The sequence below is a fragment of the Heterocephalus glaber genome, unplaced genomic scaffold, assembly GCF_053883595.1.
Source record: "Heterocephalus glaber isolate CG9 unplaced genomic scaffold, H.glaber_assembly_v1.0 deba00001687, whole genome shotgun sequence".
NCBI lineage: Eukaryota > Metazoa > Chordata > Mammalia > Rodentia > Bathyergidae > Heterocephalus > Heterocephalus glaber.
Window position 1 is genome coordinate 15,527,019 of NW_028258412.1, and position 18,109 is coordinate 15,545,127.

Genomic DNA, 18,109 nt, shown 5'->3' on the forward strand with positions numbered 1-18,109 from the left:
AGAAGACCCCAAACTTACTGATGGTTGTTTCCCTTCCCCTACTGCCCCCAGCCCCTGACAACCACTAATCAGTTCTTTGTCTCTATAGATTTGCTTCTTCTGGATGACACATTTAAACCAAATCATATAATGTGCGACCTTTTGTGTCTGGCTTCTTGCACTTTGCATGATAATCTTCATGGTTCATCCAGGTTGTAGCGTGAATTCACACTGTGTTCTTTTCATGGCTGAGTTGTAGTCCTTTGAGTAGACATGCCACATGTGCTCTGTCCATTCTTCAGTTTATGGACATTTGAGTGGCTTCTACCTTTCGGTGATGGCAAATAGTGCTGCTGTGAACATTTGTGTACAGTATTTGAGTCCTTGCTTTCAGTTCGTTGGGGTCTCTATCTAGGAATAGGATTGCAGTTGGCATGTGTTTGATTGTAGATCTTTCCCGCTAGACTGTGAACCTCTTGAGAGCAGGGGAAAGAGATTTCTAGGCACAAGACTGGCACAGTGTACGCCTGGGGTCAAACAGGAGGAGTCACAGGCAAGGGGAGCAGATGTTCCCATCCATCTTCAATCATCCACCAGTTGTTTGCGTCATTGTCATGGTCTGGGCTCTGTCTGATGGCTTGACTCACTTCATCTCATTTTCTCCCCACGTCACTCTGATATTTGCTCAGATGCTCATTATCACCACCTTGTCATTTTCTGGGTAAAGTAGCCCCTAGAGCTTTTTAATTGTTTCCATGTCCTTCTTCTTTCCTTCCACAGCACTTACGATCATTGACACGATATGTATAATATATGATGAATTGTGTCTGTTGTTGGTTTCCCCCTCTTTCCTCTCTGTTTTTACCCTAAGACTATGAGCTCCATGAAGATGGGGATTTTTGTATGTTGTGTTTACTGGTGCACCTCAGTGCCTACAACAGTGCCTGGGTGTGAAAGGTGTTCTAGTTTTTGTCAAATAAATGGATGAATGAATGCATTTAATCCTCACTCTATTTCTCCAATGAAACCACGATTGTTCTCCTTTTATGAACCCCCAAACTGAGGCTCAGAGAGGTTGAGTAACTTCCCCAGGGTTACAGAGGTGGCTCGTGGTGGATCCAGAATTTTAAGTCAGGTCTGTCTGATTCCCTACCCTATATTCTTCCTATTTTACCCAGGGAGGGCAACAGCTGCAGGGGTAACACCCAGAGTGGGCTTGTGTTGTAGTAAAAGTGTAAGATAGCTTAAAAACACTAATTTCCCTGCTTAAACATGTTTTAAGTAGGCTAATTTGGCAATGGGTTTGTATTCCTTGAACAAATACATCAATCCAGAGCTCACTGGGTGACGGAGAAGCTGTATGGACTTGATTCTCTGTTCCACCCCTAGCTCACAGTTATTTAGTCTCTCTGACATCAGCTTCTAGCTGTCCAAAGAATGATGATAGTACAGCTCTCAGCACCAGTACACACCCGTAAGTGGGAGATTTTGACATATTACCACAGTGCTGAATTGCAGTCACAGTAGCGGATGTTTACAACCATCTATTTTGTGCCCGGGGCTCCGGCAAGTGCATTATTTGAGTCATTCCATTTGATCTTCGTTTTAGTCCCTGAAGGAGGTTCTATTATTGTTCCATTTCACAGGTGACAAAGCTAAGATTCAGAGAGGCTAGAGGAGTGCTCAAGGTCACACAGCCAAAAAGAGAGGAAGGGAGATTTGGAGTCCAAGTCGTTTGACTCCAGAGCTAATTCTTAATCACTCAGCTAATGTGTGTGCATCCATATCTGAGAGTAGATGTAATGATGGTGACATTGGTAGAATGTCCTAGCAAATCTGGGAGAGGGAACAAGGAGACTCTTGTGAGAAACAAGGCCTTGTTCTAGCACAGTCCTGTTGGACTGACGTAGGATGGTCTGTGGTCTTCAGCCCATGCAGGCTTAGCTCTTTGCGGCAGACATCTGTATGCCCTGGGTGGGGAGATGGTCGAGGTCCTAGGTTCACATCCAGGCTGCCAGTTACCATCTCTGAAATGACCTTGGGCATAGCTTCAGCTCTGCACATCAGTGTCTGCACATCTGCAAAATGGAGATCAAAATGACCCTTTGGGCCTCAGAGTTACAAAAATTAAGTAAGATGTAAAACAGTCCTGATAGAACAAATGATGAACCATCACTGCTATCTTATTAACACTTTTTTCCCCTAAAGAAAGATTTTCAGAAAGCCAGCCAGAAGGCTGAACAGCCAGTGTTAATAGAGATGATGGCTAGGCTACAGAGTAACGTTGCCTTTTTCCTTATCTGAACTTTCTAATTTTTTTCTGTAATGAATACGTAATAACAAAATGAGTTGTTTTAATTTAAAATGGGGCGGTGAGTCAGTGTTCTTGAAAGCATTTTGTAAACTGTCAAATGGGCTACAAATTAGCTCTTGTTACGGTCATTATAGTAATTATTATTGTTATTGCCGGTTGGCTATGAGTTGGAATTTTTTTCTGCCCCAAATCTCCTTCCTTCTCCTACCATGGGAGCACCCACAGGATAAGTACCCCCAGTCCCCTCCACCTCTTCCTCCATTGACACCGGCTGGCTTCCCTTTTTGTTTAATGTATGTATGTATTAATTCAAAATGTTTAATTAACACATACCAATTGTGGACATTTATGGGCTACAGCTTTTCATTTCAGTAGATGCATATAATGTGTCCTGATTAGATCAGTGTAATTGGCATTCCATCACCTGAAACATTTATCATTTCTTTGAGCTAGGATCATTCAAAATCTTCTCTGTTAGCCATTTTGAATTATACAATTAATCGTCATTGACTGTCATTACCCTGCTGTGCTATAGAACAGTAGAAGTTATTTCTCCTCTCCACCTGTACCTGTTAATCATCCTCTCTCCACCCCTGTACACCATTCCCACATCTGGTAATCATTGTTCTACTCTCCATTTCCCTGAGATCAACTTTGCAGCTTTCACATATAAGTGTGAATTTGAGGTGTTTGTCTTTCTGTGTTGTCTTCTTTTCATCTTTGCTACCATGCTGATTTCAGAGCTGGTGTCATCCATATGGTCCCTATGATCCCCTTTCATTGGACATAACCTTCCATGCAGCAGCCTGTGTGATTCTGGAGAAATGAACATTAGGTCAAGGGCCTCCCCTTCCCCCAAACTCTATGGCTCCCCTGTGAACTTATGTAGAATCCAAACTGCACCCCAGCCCATGCGTGATGATGGCCTATCTCCCACCTGCCTCTTCAGCCTCTTGTGAGGGCAGTTCCCAATGTCACCCCACCTCAGGAAGACCACCTTCATAAAGGCACCAGGAAAGCAAGCGTCTGTCCACCTTAGATGGTTTTGAAGCTTGACGATCTGGTATTACTTGACCCTTCTGTTTTGATATCTCTTAGCATGGGTGTTGCGTGAGTGTCTTTATCTTTAGATCAAGGTTGCAGGTGCGTTATCAATACAGCAAAGGAGTAGAAAATATTAGTACACTATTGGGTTTAAAATTTTTTGATTGAACTTTTGTCAAGGCTGAAAACCTAAATTTACATTCAGTACACTAAGATCTGAAAAGAAATTCTCCATTCTATAAGCTTCTGGTAGATGTAAAATATAACAACAACAACAACAACAACAGCAAATCAGCCCTTCTTCCTCTAGGCCTTCACCCTCGTGGTGCTGCCTGCGTGGTGCACCTGTCCCTGGCTGTTGGATGTCAGCTTACACAGCACTTTATTTAGGTGGCTTTTCTGGAACACTGCTAAAGTAACCTCTCCGCCCCTGGTCTTGGATTTCATTTTTAATTTCTTAAACTTTTTGAGGTAATGGTCGATTCACATCCACTTGTAAGAAATAATACAAAGAGTCCTCATACACTGCTCAGTTTCCCCTAATGGTAACATTTTGCAAAACTAGTATCATGGCCAGGATGTTGGCATTGATGCAATGCACTGACCTTTTTTCAGATTTCCCCAATTTTACTTGTACTTGGGGGGGGTATGTGCACTTAGTTCTATGTAATTTCATCAGCTGGATGGATTCATGGATTCTCCACCATGGTGAAATGGTGGACTACATGCATTGCTTCTATTGCTTTCTTTCTTTCTTTCTCTTTCTTTCTTTCTTTCTTTCTCTTTCTTTCTTTCTTTCTTTCTTTCTTTCTTTCTTTCAATAAAGGAATTTATTTAGATAGAAATAAAGTGCAGGCCCTCAAGAGAGAGAGACCTGTATTACTTTTTTTTTTTTTTGGTACCAGGGATCAAACTCTGGACCTTGTGCTTGTGAGGCAGGAGGCAGCACCACTGAGCTAAATCCCCAGCCCTGTATTACTTTCTTATAGCCACATGTGCTCATTCCATACCTACTCCTCTCCCATCACTAAGATGTGGCAACCAGCAATTTATCCTCTTCTAAAAAGTAGCCATTTCAAACATGCTATGCAAGTGGAATCAGACAGTGTGTAATGTTTGGGATTAGCTCTTTTCACCTGGCATAATTCTCTGGAGATCCATCCAGGTTCCTGTTTATGGCCAAGCAGTGGCCTGTGGTTTGTGTGGACAGAGTCTGTGTAACCACTCACCATCATGGTACTGTTTATCACATCATCCTGTTTTTTTCCATTCCAGCACTGTAACCACGGGAAATGCTTCAGCAAGTGTGTTTGTTTGCCTATCATTGCTCTGCTTTGGCAGAGTGTCAGTCTTGGGGACCAGGGCCATGTCTGTGTGCTGCTATTACCCCTTCTTCTAGCATAGTACTTGGCACATAGTTGGCATTCTGAAAGTGCTTGTTAGATGAATACACGAGCAAGCACTCAGCAACATCCACCCAGGGCATGAGGGCAGTGGCCAAATCAGTGGTTGAGGAAGGGGTAAGCATGAACTGGACTTCTGAAGAATTTGTATCTCCCATGGGGTTTAGGTAGTAAAATCAGCACATAAGGGAAAAGTTATTCTTGAGAATCCTTTAAGTCACCTCAAAAAGCCTGGAACTGGGATATTTGGAAGGTTAAAAGGGAAGAATCAACTTCTTTGGTTTTCTGAGCATTTGTGCTGTGGGCTTCCAATGGAAGGCAAGGATGTTGAAGGGAAGAGAGAGTAACTAGAGGAACAAAGGGATCTCATTCTCTTTCTGGAGAGACCCAGAGGGTGTGGTTGGTTTTTGTGAATGTGCTGCTGATGGAATGTGCATGTGATGTAAGACACATGTGATATAATGTACATATGGTATAATATGCAAGTTGTGTAACTTGTGTGTGGCGTGATATACCTATGATGTAAGGGGCATGTGATGTGACATGTGTATAATGTGACATGCACATGATGTAATGTGCATATGATATAAGGTACATATGATATAATGTCTATATGATGTGATGTTCATGTGTAACATGCATACGATGTAAGGTGCTATGATGTAAGGTGTATATGATGTGGTATACGATGCATGTAAGGTGCGTACAATGTAAGGAGCATATTGTATGACATGCATACCATGTAAGGTGCACAGATGTGATGGTGCCTTGCTTTCTTCTGGCTTATCCATTGTCTCTCCGTTCTTTTGTTCCAATTCAGGAGGCAACCTTTCCAAACAAGACTGGATCATCCAGTGGCCCACCACGGAGCCCGGGAAGGAGAACAATCCTGTGTGTCCTCCAGAACCCACCCCGTGGATCCGCACCCACCTCTCCCAGAGCCCCAGAGTCCAGTCCAAGTGTGTCCAGCACTACTGTCACACCAGCCCCACACCTGGGGCCCCTGTGTACACCCATGTGGACAGGCTCACTGTGGACGCCCACCCAGGCTTGTGCCCGCCACCCCCCCTGGAGTCAGGCCACCGTTCCCTGCCCCCATCACCCCGGCAGCGGCATGCAGTCCGCACCCCACCGCACACCCCAAATATCGTCACCACGGTGACCCCGCCAGGCACGCCACCCACGAGGAGGAAGAACAAGCTGAAGCCCCCCGGAACCCCGCCACCCTCCTCTCGAAAGCTGATCCACTTGATCCCAGGGTTCACGGCCCTGCACCGGAGCAAATCCCACGAGTTCCAGCTGGGTCACCGCGTGGATGAGGCCCACACGCCCAAGTGAGTGCGGTTGCTGGGTGCCAGGGGCAGGAATGTCCTGGGCCTTGGGGGCTGCCTCATGGCTCCAGGACCCCCTAGGTCGGGGAGTCCAAAGAAGACTCTTGTTTCCCAATTCTAATTGAGTTAAACATGGCTTTTCTCTCATATGTTCTGCAAAAAGTGAATAGCGTGGAATTTCCCAGAATTGGCCCCTTTTTAAGTGCTATTAATATTGGAGAACTGGGTTGGCAAACTAAGGGATGGGGCTAAATGGGACCCAGGACCTGTGTTTGTAAGTGAGATGTATCAGGACACATACAACTTCCTTCCTTTATGAATCGGCGGCAGCTGCTTCCATGTGACAGTGGAAGAGTTGAATAAGGCCTACAAAGCCCCAGATAATTACCAGCTAGCCTTTTCCTAAGGCCTTTGCTGACTCCTGCGGAGTCTAACCTAGTGCTGTCCCTAGAAATAGGATGCAGTCTAGAGATTACCTTTAAATTTTCTGGTAGCCACTTTAAAATGCCTAAAAAGAAACAAGTGACAACCAATTTTCATGTGTCGTTTTACCCAATATATCAAAATATTATCATTTCAATGTAGAATGAGTATAAAATATTATTGTCAAGATGTTCTTTTTCTAGAAATTTAGCGTGGACTTTGCCCCTGAGACTCATCTCAACTGAGGGTGGAGGGAAGTGACCCACAGTGGGAGTTGACAGACTGCAGGCCCCCATGGCTTTCATGAGAGCCAGGCAAGGGATGAAAATGAGACTCAAGAATTAAGCAAGTCAGGTGTGGTGGTGCACACCTGTGCTCCCAGCTACTCAGGAGGCCGCAGCAGGAGGATTGTGAGTTCAAGGCCAGCCTGAGGAACTTAGTGAGACCCTGCCTCAAAAAATAAAATAAAACAAAAACCGAGCAGGTAGCAGAGTTATTCACAACTGCCAAAATGTGGAAATGACCCAAATGTCCATCAGCCTCTGAACAGATAAACAAAATGTGGTCTCTCCACACAATGCAGTATTATTCAGCCTTGGAAAAAAAGGGAGTTCTGACACCAGCTATAACAGGATGAACCTTGGAAATGTGCGCTAAGTGAAAGGGGCCACACACAACAGGACAAATAGTGTATAATCCCACAGTTGTGAGGTGCCCAGAGTAGTCAAATCTGTATTGAGAGAAAGCATAGGGGTAGTTATCAGGGGCCACCGGAGAGGAAGTTATTATTTAATGAGTATAGATTTCAATTGGGATGGTAAGAAAGCTCTGAGGATAGATTTGTGGAGATGGTTGTAAAATAATGCAAATGTACTTAATGTCCCTGATACTGCCCTTAAAAATGGTTACAACAGTAAATTTTATGTTATGCATATTTTACTACAATTTTTAATCAAAGAGTTGAGCAGGAGTCTATGAGCTGAGCATGGACAACCTTTCTATAAAATGTCAGATAGTGAATATTTTTGGCTTTGCAGGCAAACAATCTGTTGCAATTTCTTAGCCTTGCTCTGTAGAACAAAAGAAGCCACAGACAACAGGCACAGAAATGAGTGTGGGTATATTCCAATAAAACTTTATTTATAAAAACAAATGCCTGGCTGGATTTGGCTATAGTTTGTCAGGAACCCTGATATAGACAGTGACTCTCCCTTCTAAGGCACTAGGACATGGAAGATGTGACTTTATGAATGTCATTCAAGCTGCTGTGGGTAAGCTAACTTGGAAACACATAATGCATTTGGGACCTCAGAAGCTTAAGTAGGGGCCAAATACTTTACTGATGGGATGAGTTTGATTTTCATGGTTTCGTGATAGCCACAGGGATTGGGAACTCATGGGCCCTCAGAGTGAGGAGAGTGGGGAGAGTCCCAGGAAGGCTGGGGGTGCAAACTGCTAAGGTAGAAGAGGGAAGAGGCATTTGGAGGCTGCCACATATTCTGTGTCCTCCCCTCACCCCAGGTGCACTACTAAGAGAAATGAAACCTGATGGGCAAGCAGCCTCTCTGGACACAATCTTTTAATCTAGAAGTAGGGGCCCAGTGAGGCAGGCTGCTTTTAAATGCTGGCCTTTCCCCAGACTCCTGAGGAATTACTTCGGATAGCACCAATCACCCAAATTGGCTCAGCAACATAGAGTGATTTTTGGAAATTGTGTATCAGGATTCAAGAGGCATTATGCCTTGCCTATCAGGGTTTTTCTGTGTGGGATAGTAAAGGTCAGCCCCTCCTCCAGGAGGCAGCTTCCTGTCCCACATTGAAGATGCTAGGATTCATGACAAGGGAGCAGCAGAGGAGAGGAGCAGAATAGTCAGTTTAGTGATGTGGACAATGCTATTTTGGTTCAGAGGGACATAAAAAAATCCAAGAGACTCTCGGCTGTAGATCAATGGTAGAATACTTACCTAGGATGCACGCGGCCCTGGCACTGTATTAAAAAAAAATTAAAACAGTGATAATAGCACCTTAGAAGTGTGGCAGTGAGGCAGGGGTAGAAATGAATTCTGACCAGGGAGATCAAGGAAGGATCTATAGAAGAGGAATTCATTGAGTTGAGTTCTAATTACTAGACTGATACCAACAGTCGGCATTTACCTTGGTCTACGCTGGTCCTGGTTCTGGCAGAAACTAGCCTTAGCACCTTGGATTTGACCTTGCTGAGTCTTAGCTTTCTTATCTGTGCATTAAAGGGTTTGGAATATATTTATATTTTTTAAATCCAAGGTTATGAGCCATTCGTGGTTGGTAATATCACTTTAATGGACTGTGACAAGATTTAAAAACTGAAATGACCATCCTGGAGTGGAATATATCGGTATATGTCATCGTTTCTTGAAAGTTTTGTGTGTGTGTTGTGTGTATCTCCCCCACCACCACTCTGTGGCTCCTCCCATTCTGGTCAGTGTTGATTCTAGAATGAACCCTATCAGGGTACAGGTGAGGAGAGTTGGGAAGTCAAGCCTTTGTCCCGTGGAACGCAGCCCCAGAGACCTCCAGAGCTAGATTTTGTTTGAGTTATCTTTCTTTCATGCCCGTTTCTTCTTTCCTCCCATGGTTCTGTTGGGCACAGTCTGTTACTAATATGAGAACCTGTGACCTCCCTTTATTCCCTCCTTTTGGGGTGAAGCAGAGTTTCAGAAGTCATGGGACTTTCTGAGCAGGACTAGAATCCTTCAAAACTGTTTGTTCTGTGGGGTTTTTTCACGCAGCACCCTGGGAGGTGTTGAGTTGGAAGAAGGCCAGCTGTGGATCTGTTAGCCGTGGTGCTCCCAGGCACATCCTCTGTGGCATTGACCAGATGGTCTGTCATGTTTTAGTCACGTCCTCAGTGTTTCGCAATGAGCGTGGCAGGAAAATAAGAAACTATCAGCAATACCCCAACCGGCTCAACACTTTAGGAAGTATTATTAAGGAAATGGAAAGTTTCATGAATCCCCTCACTGCTATGCACATATGCAGTACAGATGTAGAACGCCCATTCTCAACAGAGCTGAAATTACTGTTGAAGGGGCAAAAACTGTCTCTTGAAGGAGGTACAAAAATCTTGGATTTTTATAATAGTTTATGGTCCCCCAAAGAGCCGCAGTACATAGACTAACTATATTTAGTATGTAGAATAGTATATCTGTAGTATTAAATTTTCAAAATTTTATTTTTACGTATTATTGTATTATTGTTTTAATTGTGTATATTTATGGGGTACAGTATGATAATTTGATACATATACACAGTGTATCATGATTAAATTAGGGTAGTTAGGATTTAACAAATTTTTTGATTATCACATGATGATTGGACATATTCACAATGATCAAGAAGTGGAATCCATCTAGATGCCTGTCACTGGATGAATAGATAAAGAAAATGAAGCATTATATGTAAAAGGATATTATTTATCCATAAAAATGATTTCCTAGGGGGCGGGGATTTAGCTCAGTGGTTCTGCCGCCTGCCTCACAAGCGCAAGGTCCTGAGTTCCATTCCCAGTACCGAAAAAAAAGATATCCTATCATTTTCATCAAAATCTAATATTAAACATTCATTTGGGGTGGAGACTAGGAAAAAATTCTTAAAAGAGTCCTAAAGGGGACAAAAGGTGGAGAAACGCTGACTTCGATCTATGGATATAGTCCTACAGGCACAGACATCGCTGTGGCAAATTACTAAGAATCTCTCTAAATTCTGATACTTGATTTCCCCCTGGCTCCGTGGCCACATAATCTGAAAAATTAACACTGATTCCTTCTTGTTAGCTATTTAGAAGGGAAAGAGGGAGGGGTCTCAAATATTCTGGCCAAATTAACCTTCATCCTAAGGATCCACACCCACAGTCACATTGTTCAGGGGGGCATCCTAATAATACTAATATGTGCAATGCTTTCCATGTCTTTAGAGTCCCTCATTTGTCTGCCTAGCATACAATAACTTGGCCTTTCTTGTCATAGGATATGAATGAGGTAAAATGTAATAAATGGAATCATTTTAAATGCAGAGAAGCTCAGTAATAAAAAGGAATTTCATTGTGATGTTTTTGAAAATCCTTTTTAAAGGTAATTTTAAACTACAATTTTAATTACAGAAGCAATTCCCAGGTACATCTTTATTTTGAAAATACAAGCAATACAAAATGCAAGCAGTAAAAGGCAAAATTCTGCCTTTCCCTTGCCATAGAGAGCTACTATCACTGCCACTAATACTTTGCTATTAGCCCTTGCGTACATCTGTTTGTGTTTCTGTGTCCATGTATAACATATCTAGTTCCTGTTCTTCATCAGTGGAGTTACACTATCCCTTTACTAATGTGACTTGCCTTTGTTAGTCCTGCATTATTGTGACTATTCCATTTATGATCTCACAGTATATTCCTCTTTCAAATCTCCTCTTTTCTCCAGTACACATCTGTAATATTGTTGGTGCATATCTCTGCTTTCAGACCTCTGTATTGTTTTTGCGTGAACCCATTTTTGCCTCCACCCTTCTGGGGCAGAGTGTGAAAACCTTCAGCTGGTCTGCAAGCAAAGAATCAGCCTGCAGAAAAGCGAAGAGTGTGTCTTTGTTATAGCTGCACTTGAACCTGTCTTCGTTCCAGCTAATTCAGACTTCTTGCATGGCCAAGCCTGTATCATTTGTAATTTAGACGAGAATGGGCTTGGCTGAACAGATTCATTATGTAAATAAGATTTCAGGAGGGACCCTTTTGTCTATTTTAGAAAACTAATTATCTGCAGGCACTTAAACTCACTGGTACACACCTACAGATCACTGTGCTGATTATTACAAGGAACTGTAATGTATTTATAAGGGCAAGAGGAAAATGATTAGTTTGTGATAACAAATATTCATTAAGACAGAAAGGCTTCTTCCACTGTGCCTGACCGTTGTTTCCTTTCAGGTCCCAGTGAGCATTCAGACACACATGTCATCAGAGTGACCCAGGAGGACACAGGCAACACCTGTGTCTCTTCTGTGGATCCCTAGGGGGCATTTTTCTGTGCCTCTCACTTCCAAGTGGCAATTCAAGCACAAAGTGATGAGACCCACATGTAGCAGGTATGGGAATCATTCTGGCTTAGAGGACATCAGCTCTCCTAATGACACATCAGGGTTGCTCCCTGGGTCCCTGTACGGGACCTGCCCAGTTAATATCAGTCATTTCACTCAAGCACTCCCAAAGCCATGGACTCCTCAACAGGGTATTTCAGGTTCAGCTTGAGAATTCCCAGTCCAAATGCAGTCTACCAACCAAATGAGATGCCACTATGAGCACTGTGGCCCACTGAAACAGTGACATTTCCTTTCCATCAGGTATTCAGAACATTGGAGCTAGAAAGTTAGCTCAAGGTGAAATTCTCATGCAGAAGAAGTGAATATTGTGTTCACCCTTCACTTGAGGTTTCACCTTAAAAACCTTGTCATGTGGACTTGTTACTAATTCATACTGAATCTCTCTCTCTCTCTCTCTTTCTGCTCGAACCCAGGGCCTTGCACATGCCAGACAAGTGCTCTTCCACTGAATTTTTAATTTTGAATAGGCAATGTCTTTGACAAAGTTTTCTATAATTTGCAGAGTTATGTTATATATACAATTGTTATATATTTATATAATTATGTCATATAATTGTTTCTCATAAAAGCATGCTTATGAGATATTTTAATAAAGATTTACATAAGAAGGTTCTATCTAGGTGCCCTTTTCCTGTTCAGCATTGACATAGTGCCCCCATCCTAGATTCCAGGCCCTGAATTCTCCTTCATGAAGACAACACACATTGTTCAGGCATGAAATGCATGATGTTAGGTGGGTCAAATATGAAAATTAGATTTGGAAGGAGAGAAAGAAACTTACAGATTTGCTGCTGCCTCTCCCAGTCTCCGTCCGAGGGCTTGTAGGCAGCACAGCTATGAACAGCCATGTGCCATTTTTTCCCTCAGGTTCTGGGGATGGAGCCCAGGGCCTGGTCCTGTTAGACAAGTGCTTTACCACTGAGTGACGTGCAGCCCCCACCTTGTTGCTGTGGATTGCTGCCTCTGTTCTTTCCCTTCTGTTTGCTGAGTTAGAAAACCTCTGCTTATTCTTGGACCTCTGACAAGCAAACTTCTTGGTTGAAACCGTGGAGAAGCTCATCTTAGAACTGAACTTGGCCACCCCTTTCATGGAGTGCAGTATACCATGTGGCTGACAGGGAGGAGTAAGCCAATCAGGGAAGAGTCAGCAACCGAGTCACAGTCATGCTGGGTCCTGTCGCCAGAATGCATGGATACCTGGGACAAATATTGCTGTTCATTCGAGGAGATAGTGAACTAACAACTACTGAATATACATAGAGAGCCTGCTGCTCTACATTTTTAGGGTAATTGATCACACAGTAAACAGAAGAGATAGTTATATTGGTTGAATATCCCTTCTCTGAAATACTTGGGACCTGTGTTTTGGAATTTTTCGGACTTTGCTTATGCATAGTGAGATATCTTGGGAGTAGAACCCAAGTATAAGCACAGCATTCACTTCTGTTTCATATACAGCTGATACACATAGCCCGTGGGTAATTTTATACAATATTTTAAACAATTTTGTGCCTTAAACAGTTTGGGTACTTTGGCATTGTGCTACTGCTTAAAATTTGTAGATTTGGGAGTATTTCCAAAATCCATGGATGATCAAGTCCCTTATATAACTTGATATAGTGTTTGCATATAACCTATGCACACCCTCCTATTATATACTTTAAATCATTTTAAGTGACTTATAATACCTAATACAATATAAACACCATGTAAATAATTGTTACACTGCATTGTTCATGGAATAATGACAAGGAAAAAAGTCTGCACATTTCCAGTACAGGCACAATTTTTTAAAAAATATTTTTTTATCTATGATTGGTTGAATTCTTGGATACAGAGCCTGGAGATATACTGAGGGTCAACCATATAGTGCTAGCAGTGCAGTCTATGTTTTGAAAAACCCAGTTGTCCCTTTCCCCATTTTGTCCGTTAGTCATTTGGTCTTCGCTTTTCCCCTCTGGGAGCACAGATGATGGGGCAGAGGAACCAGGATTCCAAGATTGATCATGACATGGCCAATTACAGCAACAGGGGTGATACAAATTCTGGTGGATGGACATGAAGTTCACTTGCTTTCTCACAAGGGTTGAGTAATGGAGAGCTGAGCTAAGAAGACTTTGTTGTTAGGCTCATTGGTGTGTTTCCTTTTTTCTGGATGTGTGCTCATTGGCTGACTATGTTGTATGGGTGGAACTGGCTCTTGGCCTGGGGAAAGTGGAAGTCTTGCTATGTCACGGTCTAGTTTTGTGGTCATCACGTGAGTGTGCCCTTTCAGTAGTTCACTCAGTTCAGTAGTTCACTTAGTTCACTAGTTCAGTAGTTCACTTAGTTCACTAGTAGTTCAGTAGTTCACTTGGTTGAGTAACCATGTGGCCTCAGGACAGTGCTCTCTAGTTAAGCCATACCTTAGAGAGGTGAAGTAGACATTGTTTATCCTTTACATCCTAATCACAGCCTTAGGCTGAGTGACTCAAAGATGCATGAAGTTTTTCATGACATAACTTTTCTAGTAGAGAAGGTAGTATCGATTTAAGAGGAGATCTAAGAGTGACCAGTCTTCTTCTTTTTTTTTCTTTTGGTAGCGGGGATCGAACTCAGGACCTTGTATGTAGGCAGGCGGCAGAACCACTGAGCTAAATCCCCGGCCCACCAGTCTTGTTTTATACTTTTCCCAATTTTAAAGATCCACAAGTTTGGTTTGAGCCTTCAAATGCTCAGGATGGAAAAGTCTGAAGCTTCCACCTCTTTTTAAAAAATGTTGTTGACTTTATTTTAAATTTACAAACAAGTTGCAAGAATGCTAAAAGAATTCCTTCCTAATTCTCTTCATCCAGATTCTCAAATGTTAGTATTTCATTACATGCCCTTGATCCTTTCGTCTGTCTGTTCATCCACCTATCTGTTCATCTGTCCATTCATCCACCCATCTTTTTTCTAAACCATTTGAGAGTATTTTGCAGACAAGATGCCTGCATACTCTTGCCTTCTTTGGTGTGTATTTCCTAAAATCAAAATGTCTCTCTTCAACATTCATAGTATAATTCTCAAAATTAGAAAACTGACAGATAAAATACTATTATCTCTTCTCTACCTTATTCAGATTTCAATAGTCTTAATAATGCCCTACATCGCAAAAGAAAAGTCTAGGTCATTCAAAGAATTCAATAATCACAATTCCATAGTTCCTTTAATTTAGAACAGTTCTGAGACTTTATTTTGTAGACCATCCATCTCTATTTTTGGTTGTCCCGAGTTTTCCTTACAACTAGATTCAAGTTGTACAGTTTTAACAAGGATGCCCCATTAATGAAGCGGTATTCTCAGTGCATCATAGGAGAAATTCGTGTTGACAGTTTGCCCCATTACTGGTAATACCAATTAAGATCATTTTATGAAGGTTGTGTCTGCCAGATTTCTCCACTGTAAAGTTACTATTTTGCCCTTCTAAATGTACAAGTGGGGAGATATTTCAAAACTATATAAATATTGTTGCTTCTCAAAATGTCAGCAAGAGTTTTAGCATCCTTTGATGATTCTTGCCTTAATAGATTGTTTTTTATATGGTGTCCTAATGATTTTTAAATTCCATCATTTATTCCACATTTACTACTTAATTTTCTACAAAAAGGATGACCTTTTTCTTCTCCTTATTTATATCAATGCAGATTCATGATTCTTGTTTCAATCAATAAGCTATAATCTTATACTATTCACTTTTTATTTTAATGCTCAAATTATCTCAGAATTGGCCATTGGAAACCTCTTTCATTTGACTCCTTCATGCCTTAGACGTGTTTCCATCTTTTCTTTTTTGTCCTGTAACTTTGACCATAGAGTAATTTTTCAGTTACAAAAGTAAACAAGTGGACTGATAGCAATATCCTTCTCTCCTCACTACTTCACTTCCTCTTCATCTTAGATGGATGATGAGATTGAAACTCTTCTATGGGGTTGCCTAAGAGACCTCCAGACATGGTGCCCTGTTGGCAGTCTTGGACGGGCTTGCATCTGGCTGCCATTATTGCCTTCCCAATCCTTTATCATTGTCAGTATCATCATCTGGGTGCAAAGTAAAAATGGCAATACTCAAAATATGTGGGTCTAACCATGTACCTTAGCATCCTCCTACAAACCTTTCCTGACTCCAGCCTTGGCTATGGTTGGGGGGATCTACATTAGTTCCAGCACCCTCATAGTTTACTGAATCTCATTTCTGACAGTGCTTATGGTTGCTTCTAATCTGTTTTGTTCCCTAGACTGTCCCTGCCACCACACTTTTGCCTCTGTGAGGACTTTGTCTCTATTGCTTCCCACTTGGTTCTTCGTCTTTTTTTTTTTTGTACTGGGAATTGAACTCAGGACTTTGTGCTTGCCAGGCAGGTGTGGTGCTACTGAGCTAACTCCCCAGACCCCCAGTTGGTTTTCTTCTTCTTTTTTTAAAAATTCTTTTATTGGTACATTGTAGGTATACAACACAATTACATTTCTCACTGGGAATTGTACCTTTACATGATGCATCTTGGTTCTTATTTTTTCCCCATTCCTAGCCCTCCCTTCACCCCCTCCACCCTTCCCTATTTACAAAGACTTTATTTCCATTTCTCATCATTTTTCCTTTCCCTTCTTTCCTTTCCCCTGACCCTCCCACTCCCCCTACCCCTTTGGACCTTTTCTTCCTATTTTGCATTATCGATTATTCATTCTAATCATTGGTACATTTTAGGTATACAATACAATGACATTCATCATTGGAAATTTGCACCTTTACATAGTCTCTCTTGGTTTTTATTTTTCACCCTTGCCCAGCCCTCCCTTCAACCCCTCCAGTCCTCCCTATTTAGAAAGATTTTGTTCCTATTTTTCCATTTTCTCATATTAATTCCATACCCTTCTTTCCTTTCCTCTACCCCTCCCGCTTCCTTCCCCTTTGCCCCTTTTCTTCTTATTTCACATTACCTATTATACCTTTTAGTCCTTATTTACACTTTCAGTTTCTCACACCAGAGAACCTATTCGGTATTTACACATGGGTGTCCTATTTATTTCACTTAAGAGTATCGCCTCAATGTGCATCCACTTAGCTATAAATGTCTCTAATTTCTCATTTTTTATGGCTGAGTAGTACTCCATTTTATTTTAAAAACCACATTTTCTTTATCCAATCTGCAGTTGATGGGCATTTGGGCTATTTCCAAGTTTTAGCTATTACAAATTGTGCTGCTATGAACATGGGTGCACATATATCACTGTGGTATGATTCTTTTAATTCTTTGGGGAAGATCCCCAGCAGGGAAATAGCTGGGTCAAATGGGACGTCCAGTCCTACTTCTTTGAGGTATCTCCATACTGATTTCCACAGTGGTTGCACCAGTCTGCACTCCCACCAGCAGTGGAGCAGGGTTCCTCTTTCCCCACAGCCCCGCCAGCATTTGTTATTGGTTGATTTCATGAGAGCAGCCATTCTTTCTGGAGTAAGGTGGAATCTCAGCGTTGTTTTCATTTGCATCTCTCCAACAACCTGTTGGCACTGGTATTTCGAATGCGTAATTATAGTTATTGTTATTAGCATGATGAAAGGAAGAGTATTGGAATTAGTCTCAGGATTGAGATTGCTTGGAAGAAGAGGTAAAGTTGTGGACAAGAAAGTGCAGGATTCCCTGAGGGACTTCATTTGCCAAGTAGAATTTATGGGTTTTTTTCTTTGTTGTAATTTTGTTGAGTTTTTGCTTCTCCTCTCCTCTCTCTCTGTTCTGCCACTGGCAGGCTCCAGACTTCTGGGAGGGAATGTCACTTGTTTGCCAAATTAAAGGCCTCAAATCTATTCACTGTAAAGGGCAGTGCCATTGCTGCAAAAAAGAAAGAGAAGGCGCTGCTCCCTATCTTGATATTTGATCTATTTAATAGGGTTTGAAATGAACCTTTTAGTGTGATAAATGGGGGAATATAAAATTTCCTTCCAAGGCTAACTTCTGTGCTGTGCTTGGGCTCCAGAATGTCAATTTGAGTCATAGAGGGCAGCTACCTGGCACTTTGATTTAAAATAATGGGAATCAAGATGGGGGATATCAGTGTGGGGTGGAAGAGTCACATCAAGATGGGCAAGGACAAATGTGGGGACAGCTGTGGCCCCTGAAACAAATCCAGAAACTGGTGGCTATGATGGTGAAGCTAGTCAAAGACAAGGGTGTGGCCTCAGCATGCCAGACTCAAGGTAGCCACAAAACAGTCAAGCCCATCCTTAAATAGGCCACCTCTATGTTCCTTCCCTACTGGGTCAGGAGCCAGTCTTGGGTCTACCCTAGCATGAAATCAAGCCCCACCTGGTATCAATCCCACTGTATGCCTGGTAGAAAGAGTTGATGGTTGGGATTCATTTTCATTCATGCACACAGGCGTCACACATTTTGGAATGCCCACAGAGCATCAAGACTCAGCAGGGCTTATCTGGCACACAAAGGACCTCTGCTTTGCAGGAGCTTATCATCAAGCAG

At 42.1% G+C, this 18,109-nt stretch overlaps 1 protein-coding gene across 4 annotated transcripts in view; it reads left to right on the forward strand.

Moving 5' to 3' along the window:
* Positions 1-18,109, forward strand: part of Ksr2 (kinase suppressor of ras 2) — a 430,849-nt gene that overhangs the window by 172,297 nt on the left and 240,443 nt on the right. For all 4 annotated transcript variants that reach the window (XM_087198278.1, XM_004843700.4, XM_087198277.1 and 1 more), the window contains one exon: positions 5,561-6,074. In XM_087198278.1, coding sequence (XP_087054404.1) covers positions 5,561-6,074 — 514 coding nt within the window. The remainder of the gene's footprint in view (positions 1-5,560; positions 6,075-18,109) is intronic.